The sequence below is a fragment of the Odocoileus virginianus genome, chromosome 8 (assembly GCF_023699985.2).
Source record: "Odocoileus virginianus isolate 20LAN1187 ecotype Illinois chromosome 8, Ovbor_1.2, whole genome shotgun sequence".
NCBI lineage: Eukaryota > Metazoa > Chordata > Mammalia > Artiodactyla > Cervidae > Odocoileus > Odocoileus virginianus.
This window is the reverse complement of record NC_069681.1, coordinates 72,427,032-72,446,503: the sequence shown is the minus strand read 5'-3', so window position 1 is coordinate 72,446,503 and position 19,472 is coordinate 72,427,032. Positions and strand designations below refer to the sequence as shown.

The 19,472-nt window shown below is 40.2% G+C and overlaps 1 protein-coding gene across 2 annotated transcripts in view; it reads right to left on the bottom strand.

The window, feature by feature from the left end:
* Positions 1–17,280, bottom strand: part of NUP58 (nucleoporin 58) — a 34,604-nt gene extending 17,324 nt beyond the window's left edge. Inside the window, exons 1-10 of one of the 2 annotated variants that reach the window (XM_020902996.2) lie at positions 16,983–17,280; positions 12,248–12,387; positions 9,193–9,342; positions 8,432–8,569; positions 6,758–6,868; positions 4,845–4,869; positions 3,790–3,855; positions 3,112–3,286; positions 2,376–2,455; positions 276–394 (exon numbers count right to left, since the gene is read on the bottom strand). In XM_020902996.2, coding sequence (XP_020758655.2) covers positions 276–394; positions 2,376–2,455; positions 3,112–3,286; positions 3,790–3,855; positions 4,845–4,869; positions 6,758–6,868; positions 8,432–8,569; positions 9,193–9,342; positions 12,248–12,387; positions 16,983–17,089 — 1,111 coding nt within the window. In that variant the 5' untranslated portion in view covers positions 17,090–17,280. The remainder of the gene's footprint in view (positions 1–275; positions 395–2,375; positions 2,456–3,111; positions 3,287–3,789; positions 3,856–4,844; positions 4,870–6,757; positions 6,869–8,431; positions 8,570–9,192; positions 9,343–12,247; positions 12,388–16,982) is intronic. The other variant, XM_020902995.2, reaches the window with a different exon arrangement.
* Positions 17,281–19,472: the final 2,192 nt, after the last annotated feature.

Genomic DNA, 19,472 nt, shown 5'->3' with positions numbered 1-19,472 from the left:
CACAGGTAACGTGTAGGATGAAAAAAATTACACCAATACTTCCAAGGACGGGAGAAGACAGCAGAACAGACTGAGAGAAGAATTTCTCTCTATCGGTAATCTGTGGGACGTGGGACCTAGGACATCTGCCCATTATATCATAATCATTCATAATAAAGCATTTCATATTTGTAAGAAATAAAGATCTAATCAATGACTTAAGGAAACTGTCTTATGGCAGTTTAAGACAACTACTAAAAGCACTATTAAAAAAATGACCACAGAAAGCATGTTACCTTGTGGGGTGATATGTGAATTGTTTGCCTGGGTGGCAAGATGGTTCTCCAGCTCCTCAATCTGCTGTCGGTACTGCTGGAGCTGCACCTCAAACTGCTGAACCAGGATCCTGAAGTAACTACATGAGAACATTTACCAAGTCAGACCATGGCGTAAAAACACTGCTTCCTTCATATTCAAAACGCCAACAAAAACAGCCCTCTGTTTAAATATGGCCTTTAGTCTGATGACACAATGTACCTTTAAGTGACGCAAGTATTACTGAAACAAAACCTCAAATTTATAAGTTATCAAGGTATCAAAAATAGATGCAAATCCTTACTCCAATCATGAAAAATCTCAATTAAGGGATAATCTACAAAATAACTTAATACGCTTTAAAATGTCAAGGTCATCAAAGAAAAGACTGAATAAATGTTGTAGACTGGAAGTGACATAACAACTAAATGCAATGTGAAAAGAATCCTAGAACAGAAAAAGTACACTAGTGGAAAAGACAGTAAAATTCAAGTAAATTCTATATTTTGGTTAATACAGTAGCAATGTGAATTTCCTCTTCTTGATAATTATACTACGATTATGCAATATGTTAACAGTAAGGGAAACAGGTAAGAAGTGGAAGAAAACTCTTCGTACTATACCACCAGTATTGCAACTTTAAGTCTAAAATTTAAAAGAAAAAGTTTTTTTAAAAAAGTGCAATTGTCAACCAGATTTTACAGCCAAATACTTAAGAGTTCTTATATTTATAATTGGAAGTACTATTTATAGGCTGCAAACACTACAGGGTACTACAGGAGTATATAATTACAATTACTATTCTGTTAAACATAACCAGAGAATGCGAGATTGATAAAAAGAGACCTTGAATAGCATGAAACACAGTTGGAACTGACTATAAGAAACAGGGAACTGTGAAAGCTTTTACAGTGGAAAATCATATGATTCAACCCATTTCAGAATGAGCTCTGATGGCAGATTGAAGAACAAGACAGCAGGATAAGATACTGAGGAAGTCCAGCAAAGCAGCTCACTCCATGCTCATCTGAATAAAGCAACAGGAGTTATCACCATCATTGTCGCTGCCTGAGTTCGACCACTGCACTCTGGTTATGAAAGAGAGTATCCTTATGTTGAAGAAATATACTCCAAAGCACTCAAGCATTCAAGGGCATCATTTCAACAAACAACTCTACACAGGGGAAATGTGTTTATAAACATGGACAGCAAGGAACAAAACAACTGCAGTAAAAATGCTAACATGAGGGGAATCTGGATGAAAGATATGTGAGAATTCTTGGGTTTTATTCTTGGAACTTTTTTGCAAATCTGAAATCAAAACAAAACTTAAAAAAAATAAGGGACCAGGAGTCCAACGGGCCCCGCCCACCCAGAAGCTCAGGACTCCCATCTCCGTGCCTCAGGCTCCCCATCTCTTAGACTGGACTCTGACAGCTGGAGAGCATTTGTGCAGTCAGATCTGGCAGTAAAGAGCCAAGCACCCAGGTGGTGTATGGCAAGCATCTGACAATGCTCACTATTGTCCTCTTGCATAACACAAAAGGATATAGAAACAGACAACAAGATACATATCACATGTATGGAAACTAGATGAATATACAAGCTGGGTACACTTAGATTTTTCAAACTGCTTATCTACACAATTTTTCTTCCTGAGGATTATTATGTATGCAAATAAGTTATGGATGCAAATAAATTTATGGAAATAAATAAAAGGGTTAAACTATACTTAGTATGCCCTGTTTAAGGAAGAGACTATCATAAAAATATTTTTAAACTGAAAGTACTTATGGTATAATCATAAGTTTCTACTATCTGCACAACGTAATCAAGTGGAACAGACCCTGTAAACAATATGAAGTGCAACTGCAGAAGAGCGCTGAAAAGCTCGACCTCAGCTTTCACTTACCCTTGAGTAAAGTGGGGGTGATATACTTCCTTAGAATTATTATGAGAATTAAATTTTAAAAATTCACACAAAGTACCCAGACTCGCTAAAAAGTGAACTAAGAAATCCATGGCCTGTATACTGTTTTTATTGTTCTGCTATTTTAAAGACAAACATTTATTTAACTTACTCAGCAGGAGCTGTATTTTCATGTTGCAATCCAGGTGGTGTTTTCTGGGTTCTTAAAGCTATTTCAGCATTTTTTAGCTCCTAATATAACAAGGTTTTAAAAAAGAAAAAGCCAGTTAAAAGTCAGGCTAAAAATACCAACCATCTCAGGATTTCAGCAAAGCCACTCTCAGAGCTTCATATGCTGTGAGAACATATTGTGACTGAAGCTCCTTCACAAGGTGCTGAAACCTCCTTTCAGGCAGGACAAACTATACTTTCAAGAACAAATTTCATAATAAATGTAAAATGAACTGCTGGTCTATCTTAAACTATGGATTTATGCAGGATTCATGAAGTTTATTCATCCACAGATACAGACATTATTTTAAACCCTGTACTACACAACCACAGAAAACACTGTTGTACAAAAACAAGGTAAGTAACCCTGAGGATGACGACAGCAGCAGTGCTCACTGTGTACCAAGCCCTTTGCTTCAGGTCCCACTCCTCTAACCAACGCCACCTCACGGGGCTACTGTGGGAAATCACTGGGTTAATATATCTAGATTGCTTAGAATACTGCCTCATACAAAGTAAGCACTCAATAAAAACCAGTAACTTTTATAGTAATTTAGAAGTACATGTGCTATGTGGTTTTCTTATGCACAAAACTTCATAATTTTTAAGACCTATTTCTATTTAAAAAAACAAACAAACAAATGAAAAACCCTACAACAAAATGACACTCAGTTTACCTGAGCGGTTTCTATTTTCAGCTTGTCAATATTGAGAGTGTTCCTCTGCAATCCACTGGCAGCCAGTGACAAAAGCTGCTTCAGAGCTTTAATATCTTCCTGGACTTTAAGCATTGCTTTTGAAGACATTCTACTAATTTCTTCTTGAACCTGTTTTTGTTCCTTCACAAATTTCCTAAAAAAAGAAAACTGAGTTTAAAAAAAAAAATACATCTTTAGGGACTTCCCTGGTGGTCCAGTGGCTAAGCCTCTGTGCTCCTACGGGTCTGGGTTCATTCCCTGGTCAGGGAACTAGATCCCACATGCAACCACTACTAAGACCTGGTTCAGTCAAATAAATAAATTAAAATAAGTACTTTAATTAAAAAAAAAATACACCGTTGGTTTTCTACAGAAAAAAAGTACATTTACCACACATTGGTCAGAGTTTTAAGTCCGAGTGTTTTGAGAAGCAACTATTAAAAAATTCATCTACAGTTCAGAGAATGGCAGTTACAGAATTTTAATTCCTTTATTTCCTTCGTTCAATTGCTCTACTTCTTTAACTTCTACAGGCATTCCAATGTTCCCCAAGTTTAAATGCTCAGGAGGAGGAGGAGATGGTCCCCCTGAAACCCACCCCCACCCCTGCCCGCGTTGGAGTCTGACTTGGCTCCTGATGACACCCGACGCACTTACTGGAGGTTGTCAACGTCCTGGCAGATGACAGCAGGCAGAGTCTCATCCTTCAGTGCTTTACTGTCCCTGAGAAAGATGCCACAGGCGCATTAACACCCAAGATCATAAGAAGCTGGCAGTTGAATTCTACTACAGTGTGTGTTAAAGCATGTGAAAACAGAGCAAATATTCCTTATTTATAGCTTTCCTGGATGATTTTAAAGTTCCTTATAAAGAGTAATAAACTTCCTGACCTACACAATAACTAACAATTCACCTGACATGGAGGTTTCTGCTCTAAGAAGACTGGCATCTGTTACAAGTACACATAGATGCATTTGACTAAATGTTTCAGAAAAAAATCAGAGAATACTGCAGGGGGGGATGAGATATTAAACTAAGTTTCTCCAGCTCCAAAATCCCAGGACTGACATTTCGTTCAGTTAAAAAATATTACAGCATTCATTAAAGAAAGAAAGCCTGCCAAACTTCTCACAGTGAGATGCTCACAATACTTTTACTTTATTATTTTATAATTTCAATTTGTTCTTCAACAAAATAAGACCTAGGGGTAGCTGAAAGGAATCAAGACTACTTAATAAAGACAGGAATAAATGAAACTCTTCAAACATACACATAAAATACATGGAGGCCTTCTCCCTCTTCAACATCAGGAAGTGAATGGTGCTGGCACAGTAATTTACATATAAAAGAAAAGGTACATATACATGTTCAATTTGTATATATAAATAAAAAGTGGTCCAAGAGTAAAGTTTCATGAGTTGTTCAATACTTATAAGAAGGTAAAGAGACACTACATATATTTGTGTTTATTTTTATTATTTGAGGAAAAGCTAACTACTTTGTAGAAAGAAATAGTTATAATTTTCTCAAATATCTGACCTTTCACAATCTCTCCAGAGCCTATGTTTATTATTTTGTCACAAAAACTTCAAAACAATTTTTCTTCTAAATGTGTGTATGGTTCCATTTACTTCCAACCATACCATTTGCCTACAGTTTAATAAGTAAAACTCTTTAATTAAAATATTTTAGAAGTCAAATTGTAAACTTACTCTGGTCTTGTTCCTGTTTTATCACCTAGAAAATTGAAAAAGCCTCGTGTAAAAATATGCTATTTATCAGTGTATTCCAAATACAATAAGTTAACACAAACTAAGGTAAGAGTAGAAATGGTTAAGGATTTCCTAGACTGCCTCTTAAACAGTATGTGATGTCATGACTTGTCACGCTCCAATCACAGCATGTTACAGACATATATAACTGTTTATAACAGTTACGCAGGTGATTTGCAAGTATTTCTTTCAAGGGAAAGAAGCTTCCTTTTTCAACTCTCTTCCCTGAAAAATCTTCTTGCTGAGGAGTTTAACTCCTGAGAGCTTTATTTGACACTTTTTAAGGCCCTATTATCAGGCTGTTCCATCTGAGTAAAAAATAAGCTACTAAAACATCTAAGGCTATTTTTGAATTATGTAATTACTACAAAGAAAATTAAGTAAAAACAAGATAGGATCTTGTGTTTATAATTTTTCAAAGGAACATAAATCCAAATCTTCTAAGGTTAACAGGATTTTATCAACTTTTAGGATAGTAATTCACCCTATAATAGTAATAATAGTAACTTCTATAACAGTAACTTCTAATAATAAAATCCATGTCCAATTTAAAAATTCCATACAGATATAGGACACTAAATATCCTACAACTTCATGCATTATGTCATTCTAAGTTCTTCAAAGAGGTTCAGTGCAGTATGTACGTATGCACTCTGGAGGAACATGCTTTCATCAGAACAAATCACACACAGAACCAATAACCACAAAGAAAAAACTTCACAATGCATTTGGATTGGAAAAAATTGGCATTTTCATACTGGTTGGTGAGTAAATCTTTCTGGAAAGCACTTTCACAATACATATAATAGGACTCCAAAATGTCCCTCCCTTTAAGCCAATGATTCAATTTCTAGGTATCTCCCTTAAGGAAATAACCAAAATATGAACAAAAACTCCTAATAAAATCAAACAGCATTTTCTGTGTGCCTGGCTCTGCTAAGGTTTTACAATCCTCAAACCTACCCCATGAAGCAGGGACTGTTATTTCCCCTACTTCATAAGGGATAAAGGATAAAGAGCTTGAATATGGTCACAGAGCTTGTGAACAGCTGAGCCAGGATCTACGGCCAGCAAACGGGCTGGCCATCACACCACATTGCCTCTCTCTGCAAGGCTGCCCAGTACAGTGACATTTCCCAAAGCTGGAGAGAAACACTGACTGGAGGATGATGGCTGATTGGATGATGATGCATCCAGTCAGAAAATTGATGATAAGCATATTAAAATATTTGTAAAGAATTACTGACTCTGATCAAAACTTGTGATATATTACACGAGAAAGAACAGGTTACAAAACAATACACGGATCATGGTCCCGATTTTTAAAATGTGTATTAATATATGCATTCAGATAGTTACATAAGACAAATGCACTACTGTAATGATGTGAGGTAATTAGCCTCCAACTAATAAAAAAAAAGAAAAAAAAACAAAAAACAAAAAAATCTTTTAAAAATGGTGTTGGTAAAACTTGATATTCACAAGCAAATGAATAGAACAAGAATCCTTTACTATACACCTATGCTAAAATTAACTAAAAATGGATTAAAGGCTCAAATGTATGACCTGAAACTGTAAAAATCCTTGAGAAGAACATGTATAAATATGATCATAGACTTTGGCCTTGACCTGATGCAATAAATAAATGTATTTAAAAAAAAAAAAAAAAAAAGACAAATGCACATACAAATCTCAGTCCTTTACAAAAATAAAATCTTAAATGCATAACACACACAAAATTTGTGAAATATAATGCAAACTTAAAAATTTCCCTATTGAATATTTAACTAATAATTTTTCAGACACAGGAATTATAGACTGTAAGAATGTGAAATTACAGTAACATTACTTACTCTTCTTATCCGATGAGCTACTAAAATCTATACCTCCGAGGCCTTCATTGCCAGCGGCTGAAGTAGCTGATGTAGTTCCCAGAGTCAAGCCTAAAGCACTCTGTCCAAGTCCTACAAACAAGCCAAACATCACTGATAAAAAGTTTCTCACCCTAATATATAATGAATTACCCGAACAACCAACACACTCAACACCTTTAAGTTGGATCCCAGCTTATCATCGTGCTTGACTTAGACAAATAAAAAGAAACAAGTCCAGAGCGTGCTTTGGACAAAGACTGATAATCTCACTTGGATTCAGTGCTATATGTAAGTTTGGATGATGTGATTTTTATCAAGGGACCAGAATATATCTGTTAACTGATATACATGGACACTCGATTTTATTTGATGTTCTTAAACCATATCAAAGTAGTTTTAGTGTGCACATTTTTCAGGTGATTACTTCTTTTCTTCCAATCATGCTTTGGAATTCTATACTTCAAAATCATCCATATTGGATGTATAAATTAACTTGATGGGGGAAATAAGGTATACAGTCAAATCTTCAAGTTGTACATTTTAAATATCTTACAGTTTTACTTGTCAGTTATATTTCAACAAAGCTGGGGAAAAAGAAATAATCTAGCATGAATTTATAAGATTTTTAGTATAATACAAAGCAAACAGTTTTACTATTAATGAATTTTAAAGAATTGATAGAAACTTGCAGTTGAAATGTCAAAATTTCACATTCTCAAGTTCTTTTGATTAAACAAACAAAAAAAAGACTTCACTTATTTAAATTCTACTTCACAGACAAAAGGATGTGGAAGAGCTAGACTACAGTTAATCTTAAGTCATCAATGTACACCTGTGAATCAAGTCTAAACTTCAAAGACCCTGCCCTGGTAAATCTTTTAAGTCCATGCATTCTCAAGCTGACATAAGTGTGTTCTTTTTAGACAAGATGCTATTTACTTTAAAAAACAGAAAACAGCAAGATGTACTGTGTAAGAGCATGGGATAAATGAAAACTGGATTTAAATCCTGACAATGTGTGGAAAACACACAGTTGGATAAATGCTATGAATTAAAAAAAAAAAATCAATGGCACTTTTAGGTTAACATAACATAGAGCAAGCATTGAATACTGTGTCAACAGAAACAACATGGAGAGACAAAAGCAACCCTGACTCTTCTATTGTTTTTTGATCTCACTGGAATCTTTGGGAAGGATGTTTAAATATTTATCCTGCAAAGAAAGGTATGCTATAGTAAGCCAGTGATTTGGTTATTAGAAGACACCAAAAAAAAAAAAAAAAAAAAAAGGAGACACCTACAAAACTGACTAATAAAATCATTTAATACTTGCTCTTAATGCCTTGCCTTCAAAACACTCTAATACCCTTTCGTAACATCTGTAACAAAAAGCCATGCCTAGAACCTGGGTCAGGAGGTCAAGTTCTCTCACAGTGAATTTAGAGGCTAAACAATTCAGTACTATCCAACTGCCATTTATTCAAAAGACAAGTTTCTCTGGAACAGTTTACTAACTCTTGAAACAGGTCCTTCTTTGTCTCCTTATCTAGTCAATGTTGAGAAAATTTATTTCTAAAATATGGCAAAGATATCCAATTACGTATGAAAAACTTTTATTATTCACTCTTCTGGAGAGTAGGTGTCACCATTTACCTGATGTTGATGTGCTTGTACCTTGAAAAAGTGAGCCTCCCAAACCTGTCAAGGCCCCTCCTAAAGAGAGGCCTGTTGAGGCAGTGGTAGTTGTGGCTGCGGTTCCACTCAAGTTATTCAGGGTAAATCCTGTGGATGCTATAAAAAGTGAAAACTGTAAGACTTCAAAAAGAAGCATCACTTCTAAGAACATCATAGAAAATACAAAGCATTTTCTTAAACTGATATCAAGATAAAACTGGCTCTTGGGGAGAACTATTCACTAAAGATAACATTACATATACTTTAGAGAGAAATAGTACCTTTAAAGCAAAAACTAATGACAAGCATAGGCTTTGGTTAATACTAACATGGTATCAGGTGAGAGAGAGCAGACAGTAATAGCCTTCAACCCAGACTACCAACTCCACACTGAAGACCGGATGACTCCTAACCAGGCAAGGTTTATGCGGTCTTTATCTTCCCCTGTCACCAGAATGTTCCTTGAGAACAAAGCAGACAGGAACAGCCTCACACGTGACCCCTCATCCAGTACCCTGCTGTGCTCTGTAAGGAGACCAGCTTCCAGGACGGCCTCTGCTGCTTTAGTGCTCAAGGCAGATCTTCACAAACCAGGATTCAGTGCGTCAACACTGCTCAATGACTGAAGTAAAAATTTTCCCCAACTGAAGTTACCTTTTCTAAAGGTGGCCACCTGTGTTCACTAACTGAAAGAAATGAGAATGAAACCAGAAAATACCGCTATTCTCCATCAGCCTCACCTGCAGGAGTGGATGTCAGTGCAGACGAGAGCGTGAGCCCGCTGGCCGAGGTAGAGGCGACGGGCAGCGCAAAGGGCGTGGCGGACGCTGCGGGTTTACTGAAGCCTAAACTGAAGCCTGTCGTAGATGCAGATGTTGTGGCTGCCGTTCCTGTTTTAAAAAAGAATCCCATCTTAATAACCATACGTATACTATACAGGTATCAATCAGGACCCTAAAAGTCTAAGATCCTACTTTAGATATATGCACTTATAAACGAGAGAAAATCATTCACCAAATCACAGTGAACACCGAAGAGGAAAATCCTACTGAGGTGGTGATACTGGAATTCACCTTCTGCCCCATCTCCAGATTTACCTAGAACAGCGCTTCCCCTCCTTTCTTTTATACTCAACAGAAAAAGTCTTCCTTCTCCAAGACCAAATTAAAACACCTCCTCTGCTGCTGGCAACCCTCCTCCTCTGCTCCTCTATCAGCGCCCAGCTGCCTCTCTTCTCCTCCCCATGCGGCTCCTCCAGTCCCTCCTGTCCGTCTCCTTCCTCAGTTCACGTCTTTTAAAGCACAGCTGATTTAACAATGATTCAAGTGTACAGCAAAGTGATTCAGTTTTATAAATACATGCTTTTTTTCTTCAGGTTCTTTTCCATTACAGGTTATGACAAGACACTGAATTTAGTTCCCCATGCTGTCTATTGATACTTTACACAGAGATACATACTAGTTATATATCTCTGTTCACTTACTAAATCATACTCTATCTGGCTCTGTTTTTGCTCTCTCACTTCCTAAAACATCTTGCCCACATTCAGAATCTCAACTGTAGGTTCATGGGTCTAAGTCTGTATCTACCTGAGTCTCCAAAGTTATCTCTGCATTATATCCCTCTGGATTCCACACGTCTCCCTGTAAAAACTTCCCTAAATTCCCCACAGTCAACTGGGTCGCTAAAACTAGAGACCATGAACATCTGTGGCATACTTTTTCTCTCCTGCATTCTGTCAACTCTACTTCAGAGATACCACCACCTCCATCACAATCCACTGAAACTCAGTATTCAAAGCATGCAGACTCAAGGCCACAGCCAGCAGCAGTAGCTCAAAATTATTACACAAAGAAATTATGAATGACCTGTATCTGGCTTCCCCAAGAGAAAAGAAACCAGAAACAGTGCTACTGGCTTGCCCCCGACACTGCTCCTCTATCAGTGCCCAGGGGGTCCCTGCCAGGGAAATGTGCTCCGGACACATACAGGTTTTCAAATCTCACAAGAGGAGCCAACTGCTTGACCGTGTAACCAATCCTGTCTAAAACTTCAGTGGTAAACAGACATGCTTTCTGTGGATAACAGGCAAGCAGCATCCAAGTAAAGAAAGTCCACCAATCTTTAATTTATTTCAATTTTAAACCTGCATTTAACTAGATGAATTAACTTCTGTGGTTCCTCACTGTCCTCTCATCTTTTTGCATTATTCCCTGGCATCAAGGTCAAGGCAACTGTCGCCCTGGTTACCCACATTCCTGGCAGCATATCATGATGGACAACTACGATAGTATAGAGCTGGAAGGGAATCTAAAACCTTTCACTCCAATACTCTCCTTTGGCAGATAACTAAAAGCTGCCAGATATGACTGTCTAAGGCCTCACAACTCCTTAGAGGTACAACCAGCGCCTAATTCCAAGACTTCTTGCCTCAAGTTTGGTACCTTTTTTTCCATTAAAAGGGCTTAAATGACTGAAATATAACTGTGAAATAAATTTTGACCAAAAAATTCTGTATTTAAAATTTTTTTCTGTAGAAAAGTATTACACAGTCATTGATTTTTTTATTTTTTAAATACTCAAATACTGAAAGGTTCTTTGAGAAGTCAGTATCTGTTATCTGTATCAGGTCCTTGCATGCTGTCTTCTACAGCCCAACTCTGTGTGAGAGATCAGGAAAGGGCAGAAAACCACAGATCTGGGGTCTCCCCTCAGAAACCCTTACCCAGTTAATCCTGTAGTTATAGTTGTTGTTTTCGCTGGGGACAAAAAGAGAAATAAGCTTGAATCATCAGTGGAAGACTGCACTCTTTTGCCCTGTCATAGGGGAGGATTTGAAATCACCCTGAGGGAGCTGTAACACTGCTGGTGAAACTGACAGGCAACACAGTATCTTCCACCACAATCACGATCTAACACTACAGCACTGGTTCCCTTATTACAAGTTGTATATAGTTTGGTTACTTAGGGACTGAGTTCTAAAATGCAAGCAACTTCTGCCTATAACAAAATCGAGCAAAGAGGGGAAAAAAAGCTACTCCCAACAAAACACCAGCACTGTCTCGAGAGGCACACTCACGTTGGTCCCACGGCCCTTCCATGGTCTCTGTGTAGCCGTGGGAAGTGCTGCAGTGAGGCTGGCAGCTCAGTGCCGAAGGGGGTAACAGAGACCCAGAGGCTCTGAGGGCAGACGACAAAGCTAAGCAAACTTTTAAATGGTGGCTCCAGAGAAACATATTTTCGGCTTATAACAAAATTTTTTTCAATTATTATTAAAATGTCTACCAGAAAGCTTTACCTCCTGCCCTTTCCCAGTGAAACAACTGTTTTTAATAGTAAAAAAATTTAAGACATCTCTTAGGGATGTAAATTATAATGTTACAGCAAAATAGGAAGATGACTGTCCCATATATGCTAAATTAATGTCCAAACTCTAAACCTGACTTAATCTTCACTAACGTAAAACACTGTGTTATGTAATCAAACATAAACTTTTGAATTACTTTAATTTGTTATATTTTAAAAGATTTATTTTCTTTCATTCTTAGATGTATGTGTGTTGTCCCTCCTCCACTGAAGTAAATCACAGTTAATGGCTGGCCCTATCTCTGGCCCTTAATCCCACATCCCTGTATGGCTTTTCCTGTCAGTAGTCATTTTTTAAAGTCTACCACCAATGATGATTCTTTTTTTTCCCCCAATGATGATTCTTGTAAAGGGAGGAGACAGAGGACAGAACCTGCAAAGAATGAATATCCCAAACCCACTCCCTGAGAATGTGACGATTCCCCTTACCTGTGCTCGTTCCTCCCAGAGTGAACCCCGTGGCAGGTTTAGATCCGAAGAGGCTGGTTCCAAAGCCACCAGAAGCAGATGTCGTCGCTGGAGTGGAGGTACTCCCAAGGGTCCCAAAATTGAGCCCCACAGAAGGGTTGCTTGTTTATAAAAAAACACAAAGTCTCCTAGAGCCAATATTGTTTAAGACAAATGCAAGCTAGCTCTTCAAAGTTAGTATCTCACTCATGTCCACAGGCTACAAATATAACTAACAATTTACCTTTAACCAACCAAGCTCAAATATTTTTCTGTTCTCTTTAATAATAAATCCACATATAAAAAAATCCACCCTTAAAAAAAGGCAACATCGGTCTTCAAGAAAAGTAGGATCTAGAGCAGCTAGGATTTCAGATCCCAAGGAGTTATAAACAGGATCACATATATTCTGCTCTCGCTAGTTTTTGTTTGAAAGTTGACATATTTTAAAACAACCATAGGAAATCCTATAAATGTGGATCATTCTCCTTTTGAACTAAGTATGTACGATTCACACTGCTAAGCTCATTTGTCCTTCCCCAACTGCTACAGAAAACACATGACCAGAAATAGAAAAGTTAGTCTAAGTTGTTTCCACTCCCTCTCTACCACTATATTACCACCACTAGGACTCAGGGTGAGGGACACAAACAGATGTGTCCAGGCACAAGGAAACTGCAAAGCAAAACTACCCTCTACCACAACAACGTGAAATCGGCAGAAGTCAGAGCTCTTCAGAGCTTCTGAAAGCTTAAAAAAGAGCAGCTGACAATGACAAGTGATGTGAACAAAGTTCACAGCTTTTCAACTGTTCTTAGAACGCTGCAGAGGCTCAAATTTGCTATCTATAAATGGGAGAACAAATTATGAAAACAAGCCAAAATATCTTGACAATCTGAGACTTCAATATATATAGGAGAATTAAGAGTGATTATAACCTGTATAACATAAAGGGAAATCCCGTTCATCCTATGCCCAAATCTTTATTTCTTCTCTCTCTCTGCTCTTCCACATAGACATAAATGCCACAACAAAACCCAAGGTCAGTTTTAAAATATCTTCAAAGCCTGCAGCATTTCAACTAAAGAGGGCAGGCAGCAGTGATTGGGCCAGGCTCCAGTACCAGCTCTCCAACCTCCTGGCACTTGTGTGACATACCCTTTCTGAGCCTCTATTTCCTCAAAAGCAAAATGGGAATAACAAGGATTTCCTATAAAGATTTAGAGATTATGAAGAGCACATTAACTTCATTCAATAAATGCTGTTGCTTGTTATCATAAGGAGCACTTATAATTCAACTAAACACACTATGTACACGGTATTATGCCAGGAAATCACTGTGAGAGGAATGGAGAGGGAAGAGCTTCTCAAGGAAGGAGAGCTTGAAATCAGTCATCAGCACTGAGCAGGAAGGAGGAGAAGGTGCACCCTGTGTCTTTCCTCATCAGCAATGTGTACGTGCCCCTGGTATATATAAGCACAGGGCAGAGCAGGGCTGCTAGGTCTCACCCACAAATACAATCAACTAAATCAAACTGTATTTTACAAAACAGAATCAAATTAAGGAAATGTTTATTAGGCTCCCCTTGCTCTGAAACAAATCAGCAACTCCATGTTTCTGCTGCTTTCCCATGAACATACAAGAGATATATAGTGAAAATATGCACATTTAAGACAAGTATTTAAAATTTTGTGACAATTCAAGACAAGTGGAGACACAATGAAGTGTTTCACAACTTCATACAGTTGAAAACATTACCAAAGAAAATACAAAGTGAAATCTTACTTCACCAGAGAAGCAAAGGAGAAATTTCTCTGTGGCAGAGAAGTTCACTGAAAGAAAAACAAAAAGCTACCCCAGACCTAATCAATTACTGTCTTAAACAATGTAACTATCTGCCAATTCCTCAACAGAATGTGTTGTAGAAAAGCCAGAAGACTGAGACAGATCTGGAATGGAATCTTACCTTCCCTGCTGGCCTTACTGTGGACTTCAGAGCTAAACTAACAGGTGACATTTACAGAGTAAACCGGCTCATTTCACCCAGCAACCCTTTGAGATAAATAGTATGTTATCATACACCTTTCCCAGATATGGGGAACTGAAACTGGGAGAGTAACTTCCCGAAAATGATTTCCCAAAAGAATGTTAGGTCTCCAAACCAGTACTTCAATAGGCAGGTGTTAGACCATCTCTTCTTTTATTAATTTCCCAAGACTTTCTAAAGCGTGTATAAAATTTTCTAGTTTATTACTCACTCATTCAACAAGTATTTATAAAAGTCCTTTTATATGGCCAGGCAATGTCACAGGGTCTTGGAGTGATAAATTAGCTTAAGACCTTGCCCTCAGGAAGTTCCCAACCAGAGAAGTATTTATCATTCATGCAGGTGGTGCTAGTGGTAAAGAACCCACCTGCCAATGCAGGAGACATAAGAGATGCAGGTTCAATTCCTGGGTCAGGAAGATCCCCTGGAGGAGGGCATGGCAACCCACTCCAGTATTCTTGTCTGGAGAATCCCACAGACAGAGAAGCCTGCTGGGCTATACAGTCCATAGGGTTGCGACAAACACACCAAAGCAACTTAGCACATGCACACACATTCAACAAGTATGTACTGAGCTCCACTGTCTCAGTGTCTCTCAGAAAACCAGCATGAAAAGATCTCCACCATCATGGAGCTTACACTGTACTGTTGAGATCAGACAATAAACAAGTCAACAAAAAATGAAATGAACTGACCACAACTGTTTAAGTGCTCTGACATAGGTAAGGGATGGAGACCCCTCTCCGCTGACAGGTCTTGAAAAGCCTCCCTGGGCTGTAACCACCTGAGGCCCACAGCAGGCATCAGCTCAGGGAACTGCCCTCAAGTTGGAAGGGGTTTGGCCCTCCTTCACCTGAGGAACTGAGAAAATGCCCAAGTTGTGTTTTTCAAACTAAGATCAGGATCCACCACAGGAGAATAACCATCATTCAAAAAAAGAAAGAAAGAAAGAAAGAAAGAAGAGTAACCGGTCAAAAAAGAAAAAGAGAAAAGATCAAAAGATCAAAGTGCATAGAAAATATCAAAGTGTAACTGTAGTATCTTTTGTTGAAACTTTGTTTCAGTTACTTATTGGTGTGCCTGCAGGTTTTGTTTTGTTTACAGTGCACTAGCTTATATTACTAAACTGGAGCAAACAAATGAGGTGGGCTCAGGATGTCCAGACCGGGTCAGGTAGACCATGGTAAGATTCATTTTATTTCATTTGGAAAACAGCAGAAAGTCACTGATGAAAGGCAATGGAAAAAAAAATTTTTTTAATTACCCTGGCGATAATGTTTTTAAAAAAAAGCTGATGTGAATGCAGCTGAGACAATTGGGATTACAGGGAACTAATCAAAGTAGAAGATGGAAGCAGTTTTCATCTAACATGAGAGAGGTCACTGGTTGAGAAACTGGCAGGAATCTTAAGTATTTTCATAAGAATGTAAGCTTCAGGAGAACAGGACTTATTTTACCGCCTAAAAGAGAGCCTATTACATAGGAACCTGTTCTACAAATGACGAGCCTACAACATGGTGGTGTCTCTGGAAGTAAAGCAAATGGAAAGGGAAGCATTAAGAAGATTAGGCCTTACTGATTACGACGGAAGGAGCTATTAAGGAAAACTCCAGATTTCTGACCTCACTGCACAGTCTGTGCCCCCCTCCCTTTTGGTACAGGCAAAGCTATAGCTTTTGTTTTGGTGTGTTTTTTTGGCCTTGACAATCTACAGTCACATTCTTCAAGTTTCAGGAGCTATCTTGTAATTCATTCTACACACACCTCTTGATTTAATGATCTCCTCCACTTTCATAATCAAAAGATTGAGTTTAAGATTAAATCTCACATCATTGAAAAGATCTTTATCTTATACTGCTTCTTTCTGGAGATCAGCTAGCTGATCACACTTTGGGGTAGGGAGGTGGGTAGCAGGCGCCACAAAAACGACGACTGTGGTGCCTACATTTTACAAGCCAAGTAAAGAACAATGCGAGTCGACACAACGCCCTCACCTGCGTTATACTAATTTGCAGAGACTGTTCGAAATTACCGCCAATAAGCGCTGTAACAAGTATTTGAAACAAACAAACAAAAACCCCCCACAAAAACTCAGATAGGGTTCCATGAAGCACAAAAGGTTTGAAACCGTGTTTAAAAGAACTAGGAAATCATTAACGTCCCAAACCACATATCCTGCAACGGCGTCTCAATTATCGGGGACAAACTTGACATTGTCCCCCCTTAAAATTTCCTATTGTCTTTTTCTAACCCCATCAAGCTGAGATCCACTCAGCCGCTTGACAGTCAATGGGTGCGGCAGTAGAGTGCCGGGATGGACCCAGAGAAGCCGCGATGCCGCCGCCGAGCCTCCACCCAGGCCATCCACCCCCGCCGCCCGCGACCCTCAGGCCGTCCCCAGCCACTTAGGGTGCCCCCACATGCCCTTTGTCCCCCAGGCCGTCCCCCACAGGCTCCTCGTCCCCCAGGTCGCCCCCCACAGACCCCTTGCCCCCCAGAGGCCACTCGTCCCCTAGGTCGCCCCCCCCACAGGCCCCTCGTCCCCCAGGCCCCTCGGCCCTCAGGCTGCCTCCCGCAGGCTCCCACCCGCACTCGCCCCCGCCTTCAGGCCCCGGCCCCCAAGGCCGCCTGCCCCCAGCCCCGCCGGGAAAGAGGCCGCTTGCGGTTACCTGGACGTCCCAGTCCCGAAGGAGAAACCTCCACCCGTGCCGCTCCCGCCAGCGGCCACGGTGGAGGAACCCAGCGTGCTGCTCCCGAAGGAGAACCCTGTGGACATGGCTGCGGGCTAAGCGCGCCGTCGGCAAGCTAAAGGGTCGGCAAGCCGTTCCCGCCTCAAGGCCCAGGCCGGCCCAGCAGCATCGCTCCCGCCGAGCCGCGACCTGGCGCGAACGCCGAGCTTCGCAACCGCGAAGACAGGTATGAGCGCGGTAGAGGCCGCGACGCCCACGTCTGAGCTGGTCGCGCGCACGCAGCTCCGGAAGCGCACCGCCGCGCAGGGGCTGCTGGGAAGGGGTGGGGCCAGCGCGCCGCGCGAGGCGCCCTGGGACGGACGGGAGCTGGGCCCGGAGGTACCGCTGAGACAGTGCTTTGGTTTCAGTTCGGTTTTGCGTTTGTGCTCTGTAGCTTCTTTCGTGTATGGCTGTTGAATCTCAGTCAGTTCAGTTCAGTTCAGTTGCTCAGTGTGCCCGACTCTTTGCGACCCCATGGACTGCAGCACGCCAGGCCTCCCTGTCCATCACCAACTCCCCGAGTTTACTCAAACTCATGTCCATTGAGTCGCTGATGCCATCCAACCATCTTATACTCTATCTTCCCCTTCTCCTCCCGCCCTCAGTCTTTCCCAGCATCGGGGTCTTTTCAGATTAATAAGCTCTCTGTATTAGGTGGCCAAAGTATTGGAGCTTCAGCTTTAGCACCAGTCCTTCCAGTGAATATTCAGGAATGATTTCTTTTAGGATGGTCTGGTTGAATCTCCTTACAGCCCAGGGGACCACCAAGAGCCTTCTCCAACACCACAGTTCAAAAGCATCGATTCTTCGGCGCTCAGCTTTCTTGAATCTCAGTTATTGCTTATATCTTTGCCCTCTGCCTGGGAAAATGCGCAGTGGACCGGATGAAAAAAGTTGCGAAGCGAGGACGATGTAAGGGTTCCGTAAGCAAACCTTACACATAAGAAAAACGGGGTTTTAAAGTGGATATTCCCTCTGGCAGGAGGATGAGGAAAGGCTTGCGGGCGGTGGTGCATTTGAGGCGAACCAAGTGCGGGTGCACCTTGTTTTTCCATCAGAGGTTGTCACGTTACTCTTGCAAAGGATTTTCCTACCTGCTGTTGTTGTTTTTTTCCCCCCAGTAAAATACATTTTATAAGCAACCGCCGTATTTGCTTTCCAAAACAGTTCCCACCAGGACACTGCCTTGATCAGAAACCCAGTGGCTCTTTCCGTGTGGTACTCAGTGGCTTATAAGTGACGTATCTTTATAACCTGACATGTCACAGCTCCCCTTAATGCAGCATTTTCTCCTGCCTTGAGCTTGGGCTACCTGATATGCACTGAACTGTGTCCCTCCGCAACTCACATGTTGAAAACGTAATCCCCGATGTCCTGGTAGTTATTTGAGATGGGCCTTTGGGAGGCAATAAGGCTTAGATGAGGTCGTGAGACTGGGACCATCATGACAGGACTGGTTCCCTAATAATGAGACACCAGATACAACACTGTAAAGCAACTGTGTGTCTGTGCGTGTGCATATTCGAAATGTTTAGTGGATCGGTCCTGTTGGGCTCTGCGACCCCATGGACTGTATAGCCCGCCAGGCTCCTCTCCGTGGGATTTTCCAGGCAAGAATACTGGAGTGGGTTCTGATTCCCTTCTCCAGGGGATCTTCCCGACCCAGAGATGGAACCCGCCTCTCCTGCATTGGCAGATGGATTCTTTACCACAGAGCCACCTGGGAAGTCAAAGCAACTATACTTCAATAAAAATTAATTTTTAAAATGAGGAAAATTTATTTTAAAGGAAAAAACATTTGTTTTTAATTTATAAAAGTTCTATTTGGTTCTTCTTCATGTCTGCTAGATCATTAAGAAACTATTTTTTCCCCCATACACTGCAGATATTTTCATCAAGTCTGATCTCTTTAAACATAATGAGCATAATTTTCTTTTTTTACAAACTAAGCCTGATAATTATAAACTCTCATTGCCACTTATGCTGTTCTTGCAAATTATCTCTTTAAGAATTGTTTCCTCTTGTGCTAGTTATTTTTATGGTGAATAATGATTTTCCCTGGAAAATTAATTGTGAGGGTTATTTAAATTTTATTATAGAGTGGCATTTCACCAAAAAAGGGGGGGGGGGGATTTGTGTTTGCTATGCTAACATTCCTTGCTGTCATTCAGTTGCTAAGTCATATCCAACTCTTTGCTACCCCATGGACTGCAGCACGTCAGGCTTCCTTGTCCTCCATCATCTCCCAGAGGTTGCTCAAACTCATGTCCATTGTGTCGGTGATGCCATCCAACCATCTCATCTTCTATTGCCCTCTTACATTCCTAGGCACTAATCCCAAACGTTTGAAATGATATTCACAACCTGAAGGTTTCTTTGAAAGTCTTTTAGGTGGGATGAACTAGGTTATATAAATTTATCCAATAAATG